The 25,368-nt window shown below is 39.3% G+C and overlaps 5 protein-coding genes across 6 annotated transcripts; all 5 read right to left on the bottom strand.

Moving 5' to 3' along the window:
* Nucleotides 1-4,748: 4,748 nt before the first annotated feature.
* On the bottom strand, nt 4,749-5,846 carry LOC110505314 (gamma-crystallin M2-like). Its single transcript, XM_021584479.2, has 3 exons — nt 5,710-5,846; nt 5,325-5,567; nt 4,749-5,084 (listed from the first exon to the last, which is right to left on the bottom strand). Exons 1-3 carry the CDS (start codon nt 5,716-5,718, stop codon nt 4,812-4,814), a joined length of 525 nt encoding a protein of 174 aa, XP_021440154.1. The 5' UTR covers nt 5,719-5,846; the 3' UTR covers nt 4,749-4,811.
* Nucleotides 5,847-8,597: 2,751 nt separating this feature from the next.
* Nucleotides 8,598-11,352, bottom strand: LOC110520247 (gamma-crystallin M2-like). The gene is made up of 3 exons (XM_021597419.2): nt 10,607-11,352; nt 10,141-10,383; nt 8,598-9,047 (listed from the first exon to the last, which is right to left on the bottom strand). The coding sequence occupies exons 1-3, from the start codon at nt 10,619-10,621 to the stop codon at nt 8,772-8,774; spliced, it is 534 nt and encodes a 177-aa protein (XP_021453094.1). The 5' UTR covers nt 10,622-11,352; the 3' UTR covers nt 8,598-8,771.
* Nucleotides 11,353-11,492: 140 nt separating this feature from the next.
* On the bottom strand, nt 11,493-13,449 carry LOC110520248 (gamma-crystallin M2-like). Of its 2 annotated transcripts, none has more exons than XM_021597420.2 (3): nt 13,377-13,449; nt 12,880-13,122; nt 11,493-12,331 (listed from the first exon to the last, which is right to left on the bottom strand). In XM_021597420.2, exons 1-3 carry the CDS (start codon nt 13,383-13,385, stop codon nt 12,059-12,061), a joined length of 525 nt encoding a protein of 174 aa, XP_021453095.1. In that variant the 5' UTR covers nt 13,386-13,449; the 3' UTR covers nt 11,493-12,058. The 2 variants fall into 2 exon arrangements, with proteins under 2 accessions (XP_021453095.1, XP_021453097.1); XM_021597422.2 differs by having other exon boundaries at nt 13,282-13,430.
* A 2,079-nt stretch (nt 13,450-15,528) lies between these two features.
* On the bottom strand, nt 15,529-16,746 carry LOC110505308 (gamma-crystallin S-1-like). Its single transcript, XM_021584468.2, has 3 exons — nt 16,674-16,746; nt 16,213-16,455; nt 15,529-15,876 (listed from the first exon to the last, which is right to left on the bottom strand). The coding sequence occupies exons 1-3, from the start codon at nt 16,683-16,685 to the stop codon at nt 15,604-15,606; spliced, it is 528 nt and encodes a 175-aa protein (XP_021440143.2). The 5' UTR covers nt 16,686-16,746; the 3' UTR covers nt 15,529-15,603.
* Nucleotides 16,747-18,045: 1,299 nt separating this feature from the next.
* Nucleotides 18,046-22,210, bottom strand: LOC110504321 (gamma-crystallin M2-like). The gene is made up of 3 exons (XM_036964987.1): nt 22,202-22,210; nt 18,845-19,087; nt 18,046-18,448 (listed from the first exon to the last, which is right to left on the bottom strand). The coding sequence occupies exons 1-3, from the start codon at nt 22,208-22,210 to the stop codon at nt 18,173-18,175; spliced, it is 528 nt and encodes a 175-aa protein (XP_036820882.1). The 3' UTR covers nt 18,046-18,172.
* Between the last annotated feature and the right edge of the window lie 3,158 nt (nt 22,211-25,368).

The raw sequence follows: 25,368 nt of genomic DNA, 5'->3' as shown, positions 1-25,368 counted from the left end.
TGTCACGACAGGCCTGATGTAAACAGCACATTTTCTGGTAAACTTAATGTCGACAAGACAAAATAAGCTAGACCAGGTGGGATATTTTTGTGTTGGTAAAATTAATGATGCAAGAAATAGCGGTGGAAACGCCTTCATGCGGAAATATTGACATAAAACCATCATATTGAAGTAAAGGAGATATGTTGTGTGGTCCTCCTGCTATGATTCAGGAAAGCATGCAGTTTGTTAGGCTACAGATGAAATAAGTGATGACGAACTTCACAGGGTGGTGAGTGCAGAGTGATGAGCTTGATACTTCTTTCCAATAAATATCAAGGTTCTTATTGTGGTGCCATTTGACAAATACAAATGATCTCACTCTCATCATGTAGGCTATACCCTCACTGTATCTGCCAGCTGTTGGCTAAAGTGCACATGCCAAGACTACAGTGGACACATTCGCTATACAACACAACATTTCTTCTGACAAAATCACCAGTAGAGTTGAAAATGCGATGGAAACCAGTGGACACTGCTGAGGTGAGGACGGCTCATAAAAATGGCTGGAACGGAGTGAATGGAATGGCATCAAACACATGGAAACCATATTGATACCATTTCACTTATACCGCACAAGCCATTACCACGAGCCAGTCCTCCCCAATTAAGGCGTCACCAACCTCCAGTGATGGAAACCCATTTAACTCATATTTTTTATTCAGCTCATAGGAATTTAACCACAAAATACATTTTTATGTGCACTACGGCATCATGCACAGACTTACAACAGTCAATTTGATGAAAACATGTGTACATAATGTTGCTACTACCGTCTCTCATGACCAAAAAGAGCTTCTGGACATCAGAACAGCGATTACTCACCTCGAACTGGACGAAGATGTTTTCTTTAATGAGTCCGATGTGAAGGATATACTGCATTGTCAAGACAAGGCCTAAATCCCCCATAATCAGCATGAAGAAAACATGGAGGAAAAGGGGAGGGCAGGGTGACTTGCCAGACGAGTAGGTAAACCACCACTTCCCAACGTGCAATCACGTGCAATCACTTGAAAATAAACTGGACCATCCACAATTAAGACTATCCTACCAACAGGACATTAAAAGCTGTAATATCTTATGTTTCACTGAGACTTGGCTGAACGAAGACACAGATAATATAGAGCTGGCTGACATCTCTGTGCATCGGCAGGACAGAGCAACAACGTCTGGTAAGACGAGGGGCCGGAGTGTGTGTCTATTTGTCAATAACTGCTTGAGCGCGATGTCTAATATTAAAGAAGTCTCGAGGTATTGCTCGCCTGAGGTAGAATACTTCACGATAAGCTGTAGACCACACAATCTACGGAGAGAGTTCTCATCTATATTATTCGTAGTCGTCTATTTACCACCACAAACCAATGCTTGCACAAAGAATGCACTCAACAAGTTGTATAAGGCCATAAGCAAACAAGAAAATGCTCATCCAGAAGCGGCCTTTAATGCAGGGAAAATTAAATCCATTTTACCTAATTTCTACCAGCATGTCACATCTGCAACCAGAGGAAAAACCTCTAGACCACCTTTACTCCACACACAGAGATGCATACAAAGCTCTCCCTCGCCCTCCATTTGGCAAATCAGACCATAATTATATCCTCCTGATTCCTGCTTACAAGGAAAAACTAAAGCATTTGGTACCAGTGACTCGCTCAATACGGAAGTGGTCAGATGACGCGGATGCTCCGCTACAGGGCTGTTTTGCTAACACAGACTGTAATATGTTCCGAGATTCATCCAATGGCATTGAGGAGTATTCCACCTCAGTCACCGGCTTAATCAATAAGTGCATCGACAACGTTGTCCCCACAGTGACGGTATGTACATTTCCCAACCATAAGCCATGGATTACAGGCAACATCCGCAACGAGCAAAAGGCTAGAGCTGCCACTTTCAAGGAGCGGGACACTTGTCCAGACGCTTATAAGAAATCCTGCTATGCCCTCAGACAAACCATCAAACAGGCAAAGCGTCAATAAGATTGAATGCTACTACACCGGCTCTGATGCTCGTCGGATGTGGCAGGGCTTGAAAAATATTACAAACTACAAAGGGAAACCCAGACGCAAGCTGCCATGTGACGTGAGCCTACCAGACGAGCTAAATGCCTTTTATGCTCACTTAAAGGCAAGCAACACTGAAGCATGCATGAGAGCACCAGCTGTTCCGGATGACTGTGTGATTCTGCTCTCCTTAGCTGATGTGAGCAATATCTTTAAACAGGTCAACATTCACAAAACTGCAGGGCCATACAGATTACCAGGTCGTGTACTCAAAGCATGTGCGGAAAAACTGGCAAATGTCTTCACTGATATTTTCAACCTCTCCCTGACCGAGTCTGTAATACCTAAATGTTTCAAACAGATATCATAGTCCTTGTGCCCAAGAAAGCGAAGGTAACCTGCCTAAATGATTACCACCCTGTTGCACTCACGTCGCTAGCCATGAAATGCTTTGAAAGGCTGGTCATGGCTCACATCAACACAATCATGCCGGAAACCCTAGACCCATTCCAATTTGCATACCGCCCCAACAGATCCACAGAGGACTTAATCTCAATCGTACTCCACACCTTCCAAATATTGAGTTACACACCACCCTCACAGGGATGCTGGCCCATGTTGACTCCAATGCTTCCCACATTTGTGTCAAGTTGGTTGGATGTTCTTTGGGTGGCTTTTACCTGGATCCACCTGATTAGTCTATGTCATGGAAAGAGCAGATGTTCTTGAAGTTATGTATAGTCTGTGTATATACTATTCACACACTTTGTTTGTTTTGCAAATTTGAAATATTTTCCTGAATTCCTAATCCACCCCACTCACATGTTTACTACCGAAACAGTGGCAAAAAGTCGCAATAAAGGGAGAACCGTGCACAGGATGATCATTTAGATTTTAAAAACCTTTAAATTGAATATAGAGAAATATCATATATATTGTTCTCTGTAAAATGTTCAGTGTTGACTGTATGAATCTGAAACTTGTTGATTGATTGTATTACTTATGCAGCTTATCAATTATGTTGTTAGATGATTAAACAACATAACATTACATTAAATAAATACAAAATAGAATATGAGTTATATATAGGAAAGACACCAAGAGACAACAAAAATAATATTTACATACTATGAATATGGTATGTATACCAATTGTGCAAGTTCTCCCACTTAAAAAGATGAGAGAGGCCTGTAATTTTCGTCATAGGTACACTTCAACTATGACAGACAAAATGAGAAAAAAAATCCAGAAAATCACATTGTAGGATTTTTTATTAATTTATTTGCTAATTATGGTGGAAAATAAGTATTTGGTCACCTACAAACAAGCAAGATTTCTGGCTCTCACAGACCTGTAACTTCTTCTTTAAGAGGCTCCTCTGTCCTCCACTTGTTACCTGTATTAATGGCACATGTTTGAACTTGTTATCAGTATAAAAGACACCTGCCACAACCTCAAACAGTCACACTCCAAACTCCACTATGGCCAAGACCAAAGAGCTGTCAAAGGACACCAGAAACAAAATTGTAGACCTGCACCAGGCTGGGAAGACTGAATCTGCAATAGGTAAGCAGCTTGGTTTGAAGAAATCAACTGTGGGAGCAATTATTAGGAAATGGAAGACATACAAGATCACTGATGATCTCCCTCGATCTGGGGCTCCACGCAAGATCTCACCCCATGGGGTCAAAATGATCACAAGAACGGTGAGCAAAAATTGTGTGGCTATGCACATGTATTTTTTTATTTAATGCAATAATTCATTCAATACTGATTGCTAAAGTTATATAATACTGATTTCTAATTTTGTTGAGACCAGAATAAAAGTTATTTATCTTACAATTGCCTCGTTTAAATGTTCTAACATTTGGCAAACACTTTTACGGTGAATCAAACATTTTAGTCCACCAGTGGCAGGATCAATAATGGTTGAGGATTCATATGATATTATTTAGTTCCTATGGAAGCGATTACTCATTTGATATCAAGTAATAACTCAACTCACGTTAATGATAATGATGGTTTTTATTTTTTGTTATAAATAACTGTGTCACAAAGTCTTTTTTTAAGACATCAGATCTTTACTGTTGTTTAAGATTATTTTCTATATTTTCACAGAAGTGTGGGCTCATTTGTACGTGAAATGCATTATTCATTTCATACTGTACTGGAAGTCTGTATTTGAATGTATATTAACTTACATGAAGAGGCCATTATAAATGTTTCTAAATATGTTTGAATGCTTTACAAATGATTATATGTGCTTAGGAATTGTACTACTTGTAATGAGTAATGAAATATTGATTTCTTAATATTTTCTTAATGCTGTGGTGTTCAACTTTAGATTCAATATGTTCTGAGTTATGCTTATTTCTTCTTAGTGGTGTTTCCTTCTACACATGATGTTGTCCTGCCTGCCTCCTTAGATAGCCACTTATGGTAGCTAAGGCCATTTGATTTTAGTGTCCAAAAGTCTAGTATTCTGAAAACCCTCTAATTGGTCAAGTCGTTAGAGAGAATTAAGTGGTATTTGATCATTGTTTGTACAAGTAATAACCTGACTTTGATTGAATAATTATTGAATATGGTAGTGTCATTTTATACTAACTTATGAGAAACCACAAAAACACAGTGAACATTTAATGAATATTAGTTATTTAAATCATTAATATTTAAACAAGTCAAAGATCATTCATACACAAAGGGATTAAAAATTGAACCATTTTAATAACTAAGCATGTATTTACAGCAAGTGCTTGAGCAGGATGGCTAAAAGTCAGTGACGCGTCTAAAGGAGCCTACAATGGCGCAGGTGGCGCACCATTCACGGTATCTTCTGTACTCTCCTGCTCTTAGGAAGTACTGTCGACCCCGGTAGTTGGGATACTCGTAGAAGATCCAGAAGCCGTTCATGATATTACAGGAGTACACGTGGCGGTGATGGAAACGATCAGACACACAGGGACAGTCATCCATGAACTCCATCATGTGACCGCTGAAGTCGGCCTTCTCGTAGATTCGCATCCTATATGAACCCCGGTACTGTGGAACAACAAGAAGGAAAATCAAAATGGCAACCAGTGGATACCGAACGGGATACCGAGATATGAAAAAACATTTCCTGGATAATTACAGGAAGTACATAAATCTAAAGCATAAACAGAGATAATTTGAGAGTGATAAATTATGTTCTTATCCTTGCTCCAACTCTTGTTTTAAAAGTCATCTTCAGGTTCCTTTCGTTGCTTCAGTAAACCTTTCACATATCCAGTCAGAACTTACCATTGGAATCATACGGCATGATCGGATACAGCTACTGAAGCCCATCCAACGCTGATAATCAGGATATTCTCCCCTTCTCATGTAATACTGGTGGCCCATGTAGTTGGGGCGCTCATAGATCATAAAACAGCCACTCTCCACCCTGATGGAGTTACAGCGGCTGAAGTAGGAGTGCAGGTCTGTACAGTCATTGCTGCACTCATAACTACGACCTTGGAAGTTCCTGTCCTCGTAAAAAGTAATCTGCAAATCAAGAAAATCCAATGATAAGTTTCACTTTGGGCTGCCGTGGGGGGTGGGAAAATATACTGAACACATTATAGAGCAGAGAAGAGAGTAAAACTGTCAGAGTTTACAGTTCATTAGCACAGGGAAAAAGCCCTACCTTGCCCATGGTCTCCGTTGGAGAGATTCCACATGTTTTCAGAGCTTTTTATACTACCTCTTGACAAACAAAGTATTGTTATTCAAATGCTCACATAGTTATAACTCAGGGTACTGGCACATGTGTACCTTTTTGTTGTAGCACAACATTGGGTGAGAAATATGGATTTGTATTTGGGGAAAAAAGGATCAATAATTACTGGTTTGGTGCTTTGACATGCATAGACAAAAGAAAAGACTAGTATGGTATCCACACATCCAATGGACAATAGGTACAGAACAATATGGAACAGCCCTTTAGCATTAAATATGTTGCCCAAAGAGGTAGCCATTCACTCTCTCTTCTCATCTGCATTTGCAACCCATTTTATGCAAATGAGTACATTTAGAAAGATTGCATCCTGCGGGTAACACACAGACTATTTACAGTACATCATGTGTGAATATTCAATGTGTCATGGGCTAGTTACTGTACATTAATCACAACCCCAAAATGATTAGGAACATAATATTACTACATTGTTACCTATTACCTACCTATTATTATCATTATTATAACACTTCCACCACTTTTACCATTACTAGTACACTAGTACACCTCTCCTCCCTGTAGTTAAAACAATTCAAAAGTGAGTTTTAACCCATTTTTTCCACATTCTAGCAATTGTTTTCATACCATAACATAACTTACCATATCCACAGCCAAGGACAGTCCAAAACCTCTTTCTTACTGGCCCTGCTTAGCTGCGCTCTTCCCATGACCATCCTTGACTAATTGCAGCTTGCTTTTATGCAGTAAACAAGCCATTTGTTTGTGTCATTCCTTTATCCCCAGAAATACCAATCACCTCTGTGTTTCAATTTAAGCATAAAAGTAAACAATGACACTGTGCTGGAAAGCAAAATGTAATTTCATGAACATTACATAGGTCTCTAGTCAACGGTAGTTGGCTATGCTGTAGGCTTATGTCAATAACAGCCAAGTAATGAAGCCGGGAAGCAAAGGTTGATATAATGTAGTTTGTTTTTTATGACAGGCGATGTATAAGACGACTTATTATTTTGGCAGGCTGATGGAAAACTAACTGAAAAGCCACATTTGCCCCACAATACGTTTAAGAAAGACCTTAATCACAAAGTACTTGTGACATCCAGATCAAAACGTCAAAACACATTTATTAGTCAAAAGCATTGAATCGTCCATAAATGCTCATTGTTGTTCCATAGAAGGCCTGAAGGTTCTACCGTGAAACTGGCGAATGTTAGAGCCTTGTACTTCACAACTTTATATAAGAACTGTCTTGTAATGTGAAAGGGGATGTGAAATAGGGTATAACAAATGACTGGCTTTAGTGTAAACCCAGTGGCCAAAGCTGGTTGAAATGCATCCATTGGACTAGTTGTACTGTCATTTCAACCTGTTTTGCCCACTACGAAGGGTCCAGTTGTACCTCACAACCCCCAGAGACTAGAAGAGTGTCTAGTTATTGGCCATGCTTTGTTGTTGTCTATAGTTAGTTCATGTGCCCATGCAGAGCTGCTGTATCATTCAGAGACTGGGTTCATGCACTGAACAACGAAGTAGTAACTTTTCCATCTCATTTCATGAAGCATCCCAGGACATGAGTGGTGCCTGTTGAACATAGATGATCATGTGACCTGTAAATGTCTTATGTATGACTTGACTCTTGGAACTTTTACATGAACATTGTGAATGTTATCTGTTATCAGAATCTGTCTTGTCTTACCCCACATCGTATTGCTTTATTACTTGGCTGTTAAACACAAGATTACTTTATGTTGAGAGGGGTAAAGTAACGTGTGTCAAGTTGTGACACGATGTGATGCCACTACGAAGACTGTGGTAAGTGGAGCAGAGAGTCAGTTAGGTTTATTGGCATGTTAAGGAATTCTCAAGACGTTTAACACACACTGACCAAGACAAAACGCAGCTTAACAAATATTGCCCTTAGAAATATTGAAATAATTGTATTTTACAAATATTGTTGGTTATAGTACATAGCTCATTAAACTCTGCATCTAACCAGAGAATGATCCAGTATCCTTATTGTTTTCCTTTAAATATTTGTATCTTTCTATTATTTGATAGGTGCGTTCTTGTAAACAAGCTGCATTCATATATAATGAAATATGACATATAAATAAGATCAAAGGAAGAAGTAAGACCAAAACAACCTTGTAAAAATCGGATTCTTCTCGTTTAACTGTAGCAGGTACCGAGAAATAAAAGGAAGTGATTAACAGGTATTTGAATTATGGTTTGTACAATTAGTAAACATATTTACATGATGTTCATCAATGCATTTTTATGATCCGTAATAATAACTGTATATGATTTAGGCACAGTTAAAGTTTCAATATCACTGCAACTATATGAATGTAGGATTTACAGGGGCACTCATCATTATTGATGGGATGCCTCAAATTCACTACGTTCCCCAGTCAGCACTATTGTATACAGTTAGGATCATGGTATGGATAAATTCAGCCACAATACATGTACAGCTGGCTAATCCCTTATGGGGCACCAAACAGGGAGAGAGCGGATTCATGCTTTGTCTGATTAACAGGCCAAAACACACTAGGCCACACTAGGCCACTAAGTACGAGCGATAGCTGTAACGAAAAGTATTTTCTCACGTATAATGTGGGATTTGGTGATTAATCTCTATTTTTATACATGAAAAAAATATATTCTAGTAATGATTAGGTGTTTTGATATGTAACAAGGAACATTCATGGTTGTGGTGCTGTGCTGATTTGTGTAGGGTTTAGATATCTACAGCCTACTGTAGAACAAGATAAATAATCTATCTCTAATGCTGTATCAAGAAGCGTATTTGGACTGCATGAAGAGGTTTATTGAAATCAACAAACTTTGCATGAATTATCAGTGAGGGTTTCTAGCAATGGGGTTGAGTTCTGAGAAGATACCAATAACCTTCTCAAAGAGAAGTGGAAGACATAAAAGTTTTTTTGATTACGAATCAAAGTTTATTGTGGACAAGAGTGACAGTTGATAGTTCAAATTGGAGCTCTCGTTCAGTTGAAGTCGGTGATCCTTCTGAGGGAGCCGATCTTGGGGCTCAAGCCTCCCCAGTCGTTGAACCTCCTGTACTCGCCGGGCCTCACATAGTACTGCCTGCCCTTGTAGTTGGGCTGGTCGTACATCAGCCAGTGGCCGTCCATCACGTTGCAGGAGTTGATGTCGGACATACGGAAACGGTCCTGGACGTTGGGGCAGTCGTCGCTCAGCTCATTCATCTGGCCGCCCATGTCAGGACGATCGTACATTCTCATTCTGTACTGGCCACGGTGCTGTAACGGGATCAAACAGGTGTTACATAGTTATTAGACAGTAACTGCATAGTTACTGCATAGTTATTACGTAGTTAAATAGTTATTACATGGTTACTGTATGCTCAAATGCAGTGTCATTTGTATATTTCTTACATTGACTTAAATATAATGGTGATTTCAGAGATAAACGTTGCTACAGGCTTTAGTTGGCATTTAGACTAGAATGTTAGAATGTTACATTCAACAAATGTGTGACTGATTCATCTGATGGCAGCTTCATGTTATATGTAGGTAGCTTATTTATGCACAACCACTCTTTCATAATTAATCAATAAAATACATGTAATACAATTACAGAATTCAAATGTATCTGGTTATGACTTTGGCTCTGCTATAAAACTAAATATATGCATATATTTGCATAATTCATTGATAAACTGTTACTTTCCTTCAACCCACCGTACAACGTGTTGGCCCTAGATGTATTACATGTATTACTTGTATTTGTATTTGTGTTACTTGTATTTGTTTTACTTGTATTTGTTTTACTTGCATTTGTGTTACTTGTATTTGTTGTACTTGTATTTGTTTTACTTGTATTTGTGTTACTTGTATTTGTTTTACTTGCATTTGTGTTACTTGTATTTGTTGTACTTGTATTTGTTTTACTTGTATTTGTGTTACTTGTATTTGTTTTACTTGTATTTGTGTTACTTGTATTTGTGTTACTTGTATTTGTGTTACTTGTATTTGTGTTACTTGTATTTGTGTTACTTGTATTTGTTTTACTTGTATTTGTGTTACTTGTATTTGTGTTACTTGTATTTGTGTTACTTGTATTTGTTGTACTTGTATTTGTTTTACTTGTATTTGTGTTACTTGTATTTGTTTTACTTGTATTTGTGTTACTTGTATTTGTGCTACTTGTATTTGTGTTACTTGTATTTGTGTTACTTGTATTTGTTTTACTTGTATTTGTGTTACTTGTATTTGTTTTACTTGTATTTGCATTACTTGTATTTGTGTTACTTGTATTTGTTTTACTTGTATTTGTGTTACTTGTATTTGTTTTACTTGTATTTGCATTACTTGTATTTCGAACCTCACTCACCATGGGGATCATACGGCAGGACCTGATGCAGTCATTGATGCCAATCATTTGCTGGTTATCTGAGTACTCTCCCCTCCTCACAAAGTACTGGTTTCCCATGTAGTTGGGGCGCTCGTAGACCATGAAGCATCCGCTCTCAACTTTGATGGAGTTGCAGCGGTTGAAGTAGGAGTGCAGGTCGGCACAGTCGCTGCTGCACTCATGAGAGTGACCCTGGAAGTTCCTGTCTTCGTAAAAGATGATCTGCAACCAACCACATCACAGAACATCATTATCCCTAAGATCTACAGGACTACTGTTGCTGAACTGCATGAGATCTGTCTGCTAAACTAGTAGCATTATTTTATGTATTTGTAGAAACTGTGCATGTAACATTTATTAAATACTATAAAATATTACTGTGAAACTGTTCCGTTTTAATGCATACAAATCTGGAATGTTGTAAAACCATGGCCTTCTTCCTTACCTTTCCCATAGTCATGTTGGCGGTGGATGGGGGTGACGGCTCAATGCTCAATGTCCCTCAATCCAGCACTGTCTTTTATAAAAAAAAATCACACACACAGGGCAGCTGTGTGATTGCACAGCACAAAGTATTGTCATTCAAATATATCCCTCAGTCATAGTGTGTCAATGGTGGAGGTGGGTGAAAAAAATCTGTTTCTGTATAGATGGCAGCGCGTAACCAGTTATTGTTCTCTCCCCCATATTCATCACAATTCTCAGAAAACACTACTGTATACCAGACTGATACAGTACACTGCACAGCATCAGCAAAACCTATCAACACCATATTCATTATACAGTGGTAGCCAGCTAGATGTTAGAGTGCCCATACACGGACCTGAAATGAAAAAATAGTAGTATTTCTTTGAACTTTTTAAGAATCCACTTAGCCTAGTTTATTCATATAATTCAATCTTTGTCAAATAAATACATGGTAATTATCCATTTACAGTAGCATATGTGTTGTATACTGCATCTAATCAGAGTGATGAACATGGCCCACATAAGACATAGATCTACCTTTACCAACATGGTCTTACCTGTCCTCGATATTGAGAAGCCATGCATGGACACCTTTGCTTTATAATTCACTGTTTCATGAAGTCAAGGTTACATCGCATAGGGGCTGCAAATGAAAATAAGCTAGGTAGCTAAAATCCAGTGAAACAATTGTTTTGCATGGTCCCTGACAAATATATCAGTAAGATAAATAGCCAATCAAATAGAGCGATCAGAATATGCATCTCTATAATAAACCAATTGTCTGGCCGATATTTGAATTGTGTGATATGCCATCTGGTAATTGTGGTGGGATTATTGAATAGTTAATTACTAGAATATCAGAGTTCCATGTTTCCATTTGTTTATTGTAGCACTGAGTCATTGGTCAAGAACAGAGCCAGACTTGCTACCATTTGCAGACTGAATGTGATCAAATTATATAGTCAGAGATCATCATTGATAAGTATTGGTCCATCATATACAAATGTCAATATTACATCAAAAATTAAGAACCTGATCAGCTGAACATGCCATAACAATACAGGTATTTTAAAATTGTGAAGTGTTTATTGCATTGGTCCTCTTTGTTTTTGTCTGAAGATATTCCAATTTAAAAGTATAATTTTTGCCCATAGGCTTTGTAATCAGTTGTCTCTCCTTGGAACTTCTTATATCCCATTATGTCGTTGTGGTTTGTTCGACATCTTCTCTGATTTAATTTTCACCTTCTCTATACTTTTATGTTTGTGTTTTATACCAATAACAGGAAATTAGATTATCCATTAACGTGCAGTGAAGGTGGGGTATACAATCTCTTGACTTGAGTGATTGAGCTATTGTCCCACCATGAGTCCTAGCTATCCACAGAGATGCCAGCCACAACGTCCAATTAATTGATAGGATGGTATGTTTAGTAGTCCATGATTCGTCGAATAGAACCCACTCTGGCACTCCTGCCGCCCCATTCGCTGAATCTCCTGTAATACCCAGGCTTTATAAGGTACATCCTCCCCCTGTAGTTTGGGTGCTCGTAGAACAGCCAGTTTCCTCCTTTCACATTGCAAGAGAAAATGTCATTGATGTTGAAACGATCCATGACGCTGGGACAGTCATCCACCAGATCCATTATCTGCCCACCATACTCTATTCTCTCAAAGAGACGCATGTTGTAGGATCCAGGCACCTGATATTGATTTGAGAAGGTGAAAAAAACATTAGAATTGTGCCATCTTAGAACTTCTATCTTTATGTGATAATCAGAGGAGCGTTACAAATCATTATGGTTACACACCCCCACCCCCAACCCCACCCCCACCCCTACACACACACACCTGCACCAACTTGTTACAAATGTAATAAGTGACATTTCATCACAAGATTAAAACCCTTCAAGAATTTAGCAATGATCTCTCAGGAGCATGTTTATGCAGAATTCCACACTTTATCATTTGCATAATTTATGCCCCAAATTAGAATGCTCCAAGTTTACCTTTTGAGAGTGAAATATATATAGATTCCACTATATATACATCTGAACATACTTTTATAGCGAATGTACTATTTGTACCATGGGAAAGTGAAATAAACATAGAATACAAGTAAATGTTTTGCTTTTATTTCAGGAAAAGGTTAACTGGAGCAATATATTCATGAACTTTTGATAAACTGTTCATGAATATACATTTATTAACTTCATTTTTGTAATGGCAGTCCTACAAACAGAGAGCTCACCGAGGAGATGATGTGGCATGAGTTGATGTTGTCATTTGTGCCCATCCAACGATTGTAGTCAGGATACTCTCCTCGACACAGGTAGTACTGTTGACCAGTGTAGTTGGGCTTCTCATAGATCATGAAGCATCCACATGTCACCTTGATGGAGTTACACCGGCTGAGAAGGCCGAGCATGTCTGTGCAGTCACCATTGCATTCAAAGTGACGGCCACCATAGTCCTTGTCTTCGTAGAAGATGATCTAGGCATAAAGTTTACATCATGTTGTTAATATTCATAAAGACAGAACATTGAAGATTGATCAAGGATTAATACAAAGATTAATTGATCAAGGATAAGCTTAATCCTTTCAATTCTAATCAATGGTGGTACAAGAATACCAGAACACAAAAACACTCACATGAATTCAATGGGAATGCCTGAAATTGATATTGCCATGCACACCCTTTTTACTATTCTACTCTATGATCCCTCATAGCTGTTTCGAAGGTTTACCTTCCCCATGGTAGCTGGGCTTGTTGTGCCTTGTCGGTGTGGTCTGCCCAGCCCTTTGAAGACTCCACCTGTCACATATATAGTGAACATGAATTGCAGACTCTGCATGTGCCATTCATATTGTAATACCCAGTGGTCCTTTGCACATAGTGCCATTGTGTCGTCCTGAAGAGGTCAAAGGGGAGGAGAAAAGGTTGGGTACACCTTTTTTCCCAAATGGACAGGTTATGGTAGCATTTGGCTATGACCAAGAGATCATGTAGCTTTATTTTGTATGTACTCAAACATGGCAATGCATGACCGTTGGTTGGTTTGGTAATCGTAGCTCCTGCAGTGTTTCTTTCTTTTAGATTTCGTGCCAGCCATTAGTTATAATTATTTGAAGTTATTCTCTCTTTATGAAATATACATTTCTCTATTAAATATATTATGTTATTCAATACATTTTTGTGAATATTTCATGAATTACACATTTTGTAATCACAACCATTACACTAAGTAAACCCAGGGTATGGACACCTCTTTGTCAAAAGGTTTTAATGATAGACTAGAGAGGTTAATCCTATAGTGAATATCACATACATCTTACCATTATATAACGAGACAATAATACAATAAGTGGGATTCACACAAGGAAATATTTGTCTGTTTGGTCTTTTTCACCTTTTTGTATGTTTCTGCTTTTCTTCCAATTGAAATGTGATGTGCTTTCCAATGTCTCCACACTACATAACTATACTTTGATGAATGGGTTGAACTGAACTATTTGGGATGGGTGGAATCTATCACACATATTTCTTTCAGTATATAGTATATGATAGTATAGATTCTGTTCAGTATATAGTATATGACAGTATAGGTTTTTTCAGTATATAGTATATGACAGTATAGATTTTTTCAGTATATAGTATTTGACAGTATAGGTTTTTTCAGTATATAGTATATGACCGTATAGGTTTTTTCAGTATATAGTATATGACAGTATAGGTTTTTTCAGTATAGGTAATCTAAAAAACAAATGTATTTGCATGTATGTTATTATCTGTACTTGGTATTATTTTGCCACCCTCAGTATAGAAATAGGCCTACAGTGGGAGATCCTATTTTAAATGCAGTTACAAAAATCCCAAATTGTATGTAGCTTGGCACTTAAAATATATTATTTAATGTTGTATTTTCTTAAATTAAATGTAATTATGAAATATTTTATACATTAAATATTAAATGTGAAGACTAAAGATTGATGTTGAAATTGAAATACAAGTGATGTATGTTTACAAATGCATGTCTCAAAATATAAACTTGATGTGAGTCACATTCGTATGTTATTTGAAAAGTATTTGATTTATTGTTTCAGTTATATAGGATAGTATGTTTCCAATCAAATCCTTCATCCTATCCTTACTATCTATACATAACTCTGATTTCTTTGTTCGATTCAGTTATTTGTAAGAAATTGTTCTTATATGTACTATTCTCCAACATAATATGTTCTCCAATAGCATGACAACACAACTCGCTACTAGGTAGTATGTAATCAGACATATGAGCATACAAAATTGACTAACTATGATAGTTTATGCATAGACAAGATAGTTCTGGCCCTTCAAATATTTAGCTCTATAGGCTTCACATATCTGCACCCTTGGCCTCCAGTGGAAGCAGGGAGGTCCTGACGTCTATGAGGCCTAGTAGAGATAGCCACATAGTACCTTGTTACGTTAGAAAGGGCTTTATGAATGCATTTATCTGTGGATGTGTAACTCTGCACAGCAGCCACAAATGCACAATATCGAGTACAGTATGTTAACTCCATTAAGGAGGATAAACTTTTCAGTTGAATGGCCTTTGTGTTTTTAAGACATCTCAGAGTATAATTTTCTCATAAATCACTGGCCTTTAGACCGCTGTGAGCACTGAAACTGGTTTGTTTGGTTAACACTGAACAGTAATGAGGGTAGAGCATGAATGATCCAGTACAGTATAATAGAGATCACGCTTTGACTCCTGTCTGATCAATACTGCAATAGCTTTATTGATCCCTCTAAGCAGAGCGAGGATGTCGGGTGTCGTGGTGCCACCCCTGCTGCTAACATCCACACTGGAGAGCAGGCCTGCAATGCTCAGAGAGCAAGAACAAAACTGAAAACACTTGAGCACTGACACCATTTTATTCAGTGTGTGAAACAAGGCATAAAGTAGACATTTTACAAGGACCTTTCCTTCTTTAGAGGTCCATAATGCGCCTGATTGAGCCGATCTTGGAGCTCATGCCTCCCCAGTCGTTGTATCTACGGTACTGGCCGGGCCTCAGGTAGTAGTGGCGTCCTCTATAGTTGGCCTGATCGTACATCAGCCAGTGGCCGTCCATCACGTTGCAGGAGTTGAAGTCGGACATACGGAAACGGTCCATACAGTTGGGGCAGTCGTCATCCAGCTCCATCATCTGGCCTCCCATGTCAGAGCGGTCGTACAGCCTCATCTTGAAGTTACCACGGTGCTGGAGGGGACAGAAAAGAAAACAGGGTTATATTCCATGATCATCTGTGTTCTAAATATAACTTTTCTTTATTGTTAATTAACACGCCAATACAAAAACGACTATTTAGATGCTCACAGAAAGGCTAGCAATCTAACTGATTTAAGGAATTGAAGATTGATTATGTAAATGTTTGATGATTAACCACTAAGGATAACATGATACACCCCCCATAGATGGTTTGGTGATATACTATGATCAAAACCTAGATTATGTGTAAGTACTCTCAAATACACAGTGATACAGTAAGTAGATCATATGTGTTTGAGAAATAATGGTATGGGACAGTTCCCTTACCATGGGGATCATGCGGCAAGACTTGACACACTCGTTCATTCCCATCATGCGCATGTAGTCGGAGTACTCTCCCTTCCTCAGGAAATGCTGGTGTCCCATGAAGTTGGGGCGCTCGTAGATCATGAACATACCGCTCACCACCCTGATGGATTGGCAGCGGTTGAACATGGAGTGAAGATCAGCGCAGTCACTCATGCACTCATGGTGACGGCCACCGAAGTTCTTGTCCTCGTAGAAGATGATCTGATGGAAGAACAAGGATCATGTTTGAAGTAGCATTAATAAGGAAATCAATGGAAAAACAACAAAGTAAAGATGTGATATAGGCAGCCTACAGATATACTGTATGATGAAATTAGTCTAAATAACACCATATATGTGTTTGATTAAATATACAATGTGTTTGTATGTGTGCTTGCATATTTCGTTTCTGTAAATGTATAATGGCCTAAAATACAAACCTTTCCCATCATATTTGCGTTTGGTTGGTGAGCTGCTTGTTCTGCTTGCTGTGCTGGTGGCCAATGAGGTGGCTTATCTTTATATACATTCCCCTAGGGGGAAAGGTAACATTGCATGTGTTGTTATTCAAATCAGTCATGCCAGCATGTCAGCACAAACACAACATACAGGAGTTTTGCTACTCTTGTCCAACCATGGTGATGGCTGTGTTCACATCCTAGCGTCCAGAAAAAGCCGCACCCATCATTGACAGGCAGGCACTGGAAAGATCAATGAGCTGATGCCAGTCAGAGAAAGTATCACAATTGCTAAACCAGACCCAGGTTAACAAGCAATTTAATCAAATTAAGTAATTTGCCATCATATTTAATTTAATATTGTGTACTCAAATCATCACAAATGTATGCATTTCAATCACTTGAGGTTGATGGACTAAGTGTTGATATGTATTATAGCTATACTTTTTTGGTATAGTCAAAATACTTCATAATGATCTTATAAAACAATTTGATCTGTGATTGTGCATGTTTAGCTGGGTGGTATGTTGATTGATAGATCTGATAGCCATTTACTGTATATGATGAGTAAACAGTTCTCTTTACAGGAAGATACCAAACACGTGTTGCTATGATATGTGTTACATATTCATAGGAGGATCCTTTCAAAACAATAAAAACTCACACATGAAATTCCATGCTTTTGTGTGTGGCCCGTTTTTCCGATTGGGAGCTTTGCCAACATGGTATGTTTTTAACAGTGTAATCCTGTGTTGTACTATTTATGGCATAGAACCCTGGGTGAACACATCTATAGGAGAGGCAGCCAATAGCACCCAGACCCCGCCCGCCCGCCATCCATCCATCCACCCTTCTCTCTAAAGCTGTGCGGAAGAGTGCTGTGTCACTGTCTTCGGAGGACTATGCAGACTTGATATCAGAATGGGCTGTATTCTATTGTCCATGTCAGATTTGCATATATGCCATTAGCAAATCAATTGTTTTCCTCTTACTTTGATCTGAGAGAGAGCACACAACTTCAGGCTATATTATACTCCTAAACCAATGATTTAAATATACACTAGATCACAAATGGGGGCGCTGTGTTGAAGCCACAGTGCCACCATCTTGGCACTCCCCCAACGCTGTAAGTACACGATTTGAATATGAACTGGGTCCATATCAAAATGGTTCCCTTACTACTGGCCTATCACCAAACTGCATTTACAGTATGTGTTGCAGTGAATTGGTTTCAACTTCACCCAAACTGTTTAGCTAGCCTATTCAACAACAAAAAATCACAAGAAACATTCACAATAGATTAATTTATTCAGACTCATTCAGAGTTACCTTTGTAACTTAATAATGACCAAATATCTATTTCAAATTCATAAAATATATTGACACAGTCCTGTGTGTTAGAATAGGCATACTCTTCTATTGACAAGCCAGTGCCAACTAGAGACGAGCTGCGTTTAGGGAGGCAGAGAAGGTGTTCTTATCTAAAACTCGGTGATCCTACGGAAGGAGCCGGTGGTGGCACATGTGGCGCCCCAGTCACTAAACTTCCTGTACTCTCCAGGCCTCATGAAGTACTGGCGGCCGCGGTAGTTGGGGTGTTCGTAGAGGGTCCAGTAGCCCTCCAGAACGTTACAGGAGTAGACATCACGGCTGCGGAAGCGTTCCTGGACAGACTCACAGTCCTCGGCGAACTCCATCGTCTGGCCCTGGAAGTTGGGGCGTTCATAGATGCGCATGCGGTATGGGCCTCCGCTAGTCTGCAGGAAGGGAGATAGGAATCAGGGTGTTCAGGACATTCTAGATTCTTGCTGTATTGTGATATTGTGTTGCTCCATGTCATTCAATATAATAACCGTCATGTCCTACCAAGGAGATTCACCCACTCAATCAGGTTCTCATCACAGAACCTAGGAATTTGCTGTTTTTTTGTAAAGAAGAAACCCAAATGTGTTGCATTATCAACCTGCCCTCAGAATGGATGTGAACATTCATAACCACACATCAATCAGAAGGTAACCCCATTCACTCCATAGGTAAAATATTCTACATTCAAAACTTTGTCATCGTTTGATTGATGTCTGAAGTATTACTGAATGGAGTATCAGCCTGGCAGGATAACACGGCAACACCTCAAAGACAATTAGGTTGCTCACATAGGAGAAGGTACGGCAGGAGCGGATGCTGTCATTGTATCCCATCCAGTGCTGGTACTCTGGGTACTCCCCTCTGGTCAGCACGTACTGATAGCCTGTGTAGTTGGGACGCTCGTACAGCACCCAGCAGCCGCTATCTACCTTGATGGAGTTACAGCGGCTGAAATGGGGGTGCATGTCAGCGCAGTCTGCATCGCACTCATAAGAGCGCCCCTGGAAGTTGCTGTCCTCGTAGAAAGTTATCTGTAGTCGAAATGGGAGGTAGGAGAGCACACAACTTAAGACCGTAGTATACACCTGAACCAATTGTTTATATATTCACTAGATCACTGATAGGGGGCGCTGTGTTGAAGCCACAGTGCCTCCATTTTGGCACTCCACTCTACATTTGTTTTTGCCACATTTATTCCATTACAGACACCTTAATGCATACTTTGAAATTATATTATGTGAGCTAAACATAAAAATAAAAGTATCATTTTTTTAGATTACTAATGTTTACTGTCCACACAACAACAAAAAAAGACTTAAATACATGTAATTTTGTCCTTGAAACATTTAATTGAAATACTGTGGAATTCCATTCATTCCTATGGAGGACTGCTCTCCTGGTGAGTGCCAATATGGCCAACAGGTGGCTTCAAACCCTCTCATTGGCCAATATATAGAATCAGCAATACAGGGTTTATATACTTCATGGTCCTGAAACCCACAATGGACTCAACCGTCATATGTTGTTAAATGCATGCATATGATTTGTGTCATTTCCTCAGTCTAATCAACATCACCAATTTCAACACAATGCCAATGTTTCAAAGTCTAGGTAATGACAATAAATGTGTGGCCTTACTGTCCTGTTCAGAGACAGTTAGACCCAGGGGCGCCATGCCGTAAATCCTGAGAATTTTGATTTAATGATTCATTGTGTGTGTGTGTGTGTGTGTGTGTGTGTGTGTATATACATACACACACACACACACACACACACACATACATATACAGTGCCTTGCGAAAGTATTCGGCCCCCTTGAACTTTGCGACCTTTTGCCACATTTCAGGCTTCAAACATAAAGATATAAAACTGTATTTTTTTGTGAAGAATCAACAACAAGTGGGACACAATCATGAAGTGGAATGACATTTATTGGATATTTCAAACTTTTTTAACAAATCAAAAACTGAAAAATTGGGCGTGCAAAATTATTCAGCCCCCTTAAGTTAATATTTTGTAGCGCCACCTTTTGCTGCGATTACAGCTGTAAGTCGCTTGGGGTATGTCTATCAGTTTTGCACATCGAGAGACTGACATTTTTTCCCATTCCTCCTTGCAAAACAGCTCGAGCTCAATGAGGTTGGATGGAGAGCATTTGTGAACAGCAGTTTTCAGTTCTTTCCACAGATTCTCGATTGGATTCAGGTCTGGACTTTGACTTGGCCATTCTAACACCTGGATATGTTTATTTTTGAACCATTCCATTGTAGATTTTGCTTTATGTTTTGGATCATTGTCTTGTTGGAAGACAAATCTCCGTCCCAGTCTCAGGTCTTTTGCAGACTCCATCAGGTTTTCTTCCAGAATGGTCCTGTATTTGGCTCCATCCATCTTCCCATCAATTTTAACCATCTTCCCTGTCCCTGCTGAAGAAAAGCAGGCCCAAACCATGATGCTGCCACCACCATGTTTGACAGTGGGGATGGTGTGTTGCTTTTACGCCAAACATAATGTTTTGCATTGTTGCCAAAAAGTTCAATTTTGGTTTCATCTGACCAGAGCACCTTCTTCCACATGTTTGGTGTGTCTCCCAGGTGGCTTGAGGCAAACTTTAAACAACACTTTTTATGGATATCTTTAAGAAATGGCATTTTTCTTGCCACTCTTCCATAAAGGCCAGATTTGTGCAATATACGACTGATTGTTGTCCTATGGACAGAGTCTCCCACCTCAGCTGTAGATCTCTGCAGTTCATCCAGAGTGATCATGGGCCTCTTGGCTGCATCTCTGATCAGTCTTCTCCTTGTATGAGCTGAAAGTTTAGAGGGACGGCCAGGTCTTGGTAGATTTGCAGTGGTCTGATACTCCTTCCATTTCAATATTATCACTTGCACAGTGCTCCTTGGGATGTTTAAAGCTTGGGAAATCTTTTTGTATCCAAATCCGGCTTTAAACTTCTTCACAACAGTATCTCGGACCTGCCTGGTGTGTTCCTTGTTCTTCATGATGCTCTCTGCGCTTTTAACAGACCTCTGAGACTATCACAGTGCAGGTGCATTTATACGGAGACTTGATTACACACAGGGGGATTGTATTTATCATCATTAGTCATTTAGGTCAACATTGGATCATTCAGAGATCCTCACTGAACTTCTGGAGAGAGTTTGCTGCACTGAAAGTAAAGGGGCTGAATAATTTTGCACGCCCAATTTTTCAGTTTTTGATTTGTTAAAAAAGTTTGAAATATCCAATAAATGTCGTTCCACGTCATGATTGTGTCCCACTTGTTGTTGATTCTTCACAAAAAAATACAGTTTCATATCTTTATGTTTGAAGCCTGAAATGTGGCAAAAGGTCGCAAAGTTCAAGGGGGCCGAATACTTTCGCAAGGCACTGTATATATATATACACACACACACACACACACATATATATATGTATGTATATGTATGTATGTATATACACATACATACATACATACATACATACATACATACATACATACATACATACATACATACACACACACACGTCTATTTTTATGCAAATCTAAGCATACCTCTTAAGCTGTCTGCATCCTCCTGACTGGTGGTTATTTTGTTTAAAGAAACTAAATATTCTTCTCTGCTTAAATCTGGGTAAAATATTGAAAGTAATGTGAGTATTATTCAGTACATTTAGTCATTGGTTCCTTTTCTAAAGTATACCAATCTTGCCAGCAGGCATACCAGATAAGATAGTTAAACAGCCTACCTACTCTAACTTGATTGACAGCCTGAAATGATTTCAGGCGGTAGCTAGTTATGAGGTTGTGAGTTTGGGAACCTATCTGGGCAAGCTAAAGCCAACTTCATACAATTGCTATGTGGCTAGTAGTAGCCTATTACAGAGAAAAAACTAACAAAAAAATAAAGTGCAGCCCTAATTTTTTTAGCAGGACAAATCTGAGGGTGCACGTGCCCCCTATGGGCATGACGCCTTACTTTGACCTAATATAGTTCTGCTATGATGCATGTTTAGGCTGTGAGTTAAGTTGCAATGGGTTAGCAGAGGGCTGGGAGGAAGTCTACACTGGTTCGGCCCACTATCTTACAGTGCAATATAGAGACAGATAGTGAAAGTGTCCCCTCCTCCCAAGGTCTTACCTTACTCATCCTGGTAAATCTCCCTGGAGCCCGTCCTCTACAGGAGTGATGATCTGGCTCACCAGGCCCAGGGACCACTATATAAACCTCAATCGGCGGATAGGCTGATCCCACTTTATTTGTTATTTTAATGAACAGGGATTTGGTGGCCTGGCTGCGCTGCCAAAAGTCTTGATCCTGGGCATACAGTAGAGTTAAAAGCCCTGATTCATCAGTGCTAAAAGTCCTAGCGGGCACATTACAGACCAGATCTGACCCTCACTTTTTTCTATGTCCAATCAGACTGTACACATTTATCCACTGATCCGCCAAAACAGGATTAATGTTTACCACACAGAATGTTCGAAGTCATCACAAAGGCAAAGCAACCAAGTGTCTGTCTAACCATCTGGTGAGAGAGGGTGAGATATGGGTTCATGTAGTCAGGAGTTAAAGTGGGGGAGCCCTATTTGGGGAGCGGGGTTCTCAACCTAACCCTCCGGCTCAAACCTAACTTAATTTCCACACACAGGCTCAATCCTAACCTCATCCCTTACCCTAGCTTCAAGGCCACACCACATCTCAAACCTTAATTCTAGCCAATGCCATAAACTCAATCCTAACACTAGCATAATGCCTAACACAAGCATAATGACCACACCTCAGTTTAACTCTAACCCTAGCCATAATTGCAATCCTAACCCTAATTTAATGTCCACATCCCGGCTCCTGTTCCACCATCCCAGACTTCCATATTCAAATAGGGCCCAATTCAGAATTAGGAAAATGTACGCCTTTCCTAGGCACTTCTTAGTAGATGGTATTCAGACTTACCTTATGCAGGTGCTTAAATGGGCTTTGCAGGCGTGATTCACCTGCACGCACTGAATGCCTTGTTCACGTCATGTCAGAAACTCGGGACATCACAGTTAAAATTAACAATAGTTATTTGCGTAGAGCTTCCCATTGGTTGATTCTGGTACCTCCCAAGTGGGAAACTCGAGATCCAACTCTTCCACCTAGGTTAGCAAGTCAGAAATGTCAGTTTCCGACATGATGTGAATGCAGCATTAATTTTATTAAACTGCTGAAAACCATCCCACCTGCTGGCCAACAGATTGTTCTCGTGGCGATTTCATTCAATCGGGTTTTCAGTATATTTATCTAAAGTCATCCATTTGAATGTTATTTGGTGTACCTTTAATTAGAATTCTCTCGACAGACTCACTAGAATATCTGAATATTAGGGATCAATTAAAGAAAGTCATGTAAATATTAGTCTCCTTTTCATCACCAACTGGTAGATTAAAAAATATTCTAATCTTGCATAGTATTTAGGGTAGGAAAGTATTTATGAATAATAATAAAAACTGGTTTGGTTTGGAGAGCCTTCACACACTAAATGTATAGTGGTTTGATTCATCCTGAAAGTTACCATATTCAATTGTTCAAGCCATTAAATATTGAAATGTGAGAAAAGTGTACAATAGGTGTTGAACAGTAGTCTATATAGTAGTCTATAAATCTACCCTAATAATCCTCACTAAACATGGAACTGTGATGACAACGGTCCAGACGTCGTGAAAAGTGCTCCAGGCACAAGGTTTAAACTGCTACTTATGATCTGTGTTCCATAAGGCTACATGTCCCGAATTATTGCACAACTTGTAATACGTTAGCCTAATATGATCGACTACTCCTAGCAATCCACAGGAACAACCACATAAACATGACAGAAGAAGGAAAGGTAAACCAAGGATGTAATGGAATGATGCAAAATGTAAGGAAAACAACACTAAGGCGACAGTTATAAATGTATGTGGGTATTACTGACGGTGGCTACCAGATAGTGGCTAATAATATTTATATTGTGTAATATTTTACACAATATAAATACCGTGTAAAGTCCGGCATATAATTAAAACATTCTACAAATCATAAATCAACTTGGTAAATTTGGCGCTATACTGTCATTTGATTGGGTCTCCAAATGTCATCCCTGCAAATTATAAGGCCATATGACTGGTTTCACATTTGTCTCCAGCGATCACAAAGTAAAATATAGTAGATCTAAAACAATTGTTATTTACATTTACAATCCTCTTATCCAAACGGTTTACTAATTGACCTAGCTTTTGTCAATAGCTCTCATCAAAGTGTAAATTACCGTGCATGGATAATGATGTTATCAGAAAAAAGCAGATGTTGTTCCACTTGGAACCGACAGATTGCTCACGTGTAAAGGAATTGGAATTAGGAGGGAATTAAGTCAAAGTCAGAATACAGTGTATACAATGGGGCAAAAAAGTATTTAGTCAGCCACCAATTGTGCAAGTTCTCCCACTTAAACAGATGAGAGAGGCCTGTAATTTCATCATAGGTACACTTCAACTAGGATAGACAAAATGAGGAAAAAAAATCCAGAAAATCACATTGTAGGATTTTTTATTTATTTATTTGCAAATTATGGTGGAAAATAAGTATTTGGTCACCTACAAACATGCAAGATTTCTGGCTCGCACAGACCTGTAACTTCTTCTTTAAGAGGCTCCTCTGTCCTCCACTCGTTACCTGTATTAATGGCACCTGTTTGAACTTGTTATCAGTATAAAAGACACCTGTCCACAACCTCAAACAGTCACACTCCAAACTCCACTATGGCCAAATCCAAAGAGCTGTCAAAGGACACCAGAAACAAAATTGTAGACCTGCACCAGGCTGGGAAGACTGAATCTGCAATAGGTAAGCAGCTTGGTTTGAAGAAATCAACTGTGGGAGCAATTATTAGGAAATGGAAGACATACAAGACCACTGATAATCTCCCTCGATCTGGGGCTCCACGCAAGATCTCACCCCGTGGGGTCAAAATGATCACAAGAACGATGAGAACCACACGGGGGGACCGAGTGAATGACCTGCAGAGAGCTGCGACCAAAGCAACAAAGCCTACCATCAGCAAGGGCATTGAAGATGAAACGTGGCTGGGTCTTTCAGCATGACAATGATCCCAAACACACCGCCCGGGCAACGAAGGAGTGGCTTCGTAAGAAGCATTTCAAGGTCCTGGAGTGGCCTAGCCAGTCTCCAGATCTCAACCCCATAGAAAATCTTTGGAGGGAATTGAAAGGCCGTGCTGCCCAGCAATAGCCCCAAAACATCACTGCTCTATAGGAGATCTGCATGGAGGA

Source organism: Oncorhynchus mykiss, chromosome 3 (genome assembly GCF_013265735.2).
Source record: "Oncorhynchus mykiss isolate Arlee chromosome 3, USDA_OmykA_1.1, whole genome shotgun sequence".
Lineage (NCBI taxonomy): Eukaryota > Metazoa > Chordata > Actinopteri > Salmoniformes > Salmonidae > Oncorhynchus > Oncorhynchus mykiss.
This window is presented reverse-complemented; position numbering and strand designations above follow the sequence as displayed.

Coding starts and splice junctions, on each gene's coding strand:
- LOC110520248 (XM_021597420.2), bottom strand. Junction 12,332..12,879: donor CATGCCACATCATCTCCTCG/GTGAGCTCTCTG, acceptor AATCAATATCAG/GTGCCTGGATCCTACAACAT.
- LOC110505314 (XM_021584479.2), bottom strand. Junction 5,085..5,324: donor CATGCCGTATGATTCCAATG/GTAAGTTCTGAC, acceptor GTTGTTCCACAG/TACCGGGGTTCATATAGGAT.
- LOC110504321 (XM_036964987.1), bottom strand. Junction 18,449..18,844: donor CCTGCCGTACCTTCTCCTAT/GTGAGCAACCTA, acceptor CCCTTCCTGCAG/ACTAGCGGAGGCCCATACCG.
- LOC110520247 (XM_021597419.2), bottom strand. Junction 9,048..10,140: donor CCTGCCGTATGATCCCCATG/GTGAGTGAGGTT, acceptor ATCCCGTTACAG/CACCGTGGCCAGTACAGAAT.
- LOC110505308 (XM_021584468.2), bottom strand. Junction 15,877..16,212: donor CTTGCCGCATGATCCCCATG/GTAAGGGAACTG, acceptor TGTCCCCTCCAG/CACCGTGGTAACTTCAAGAT.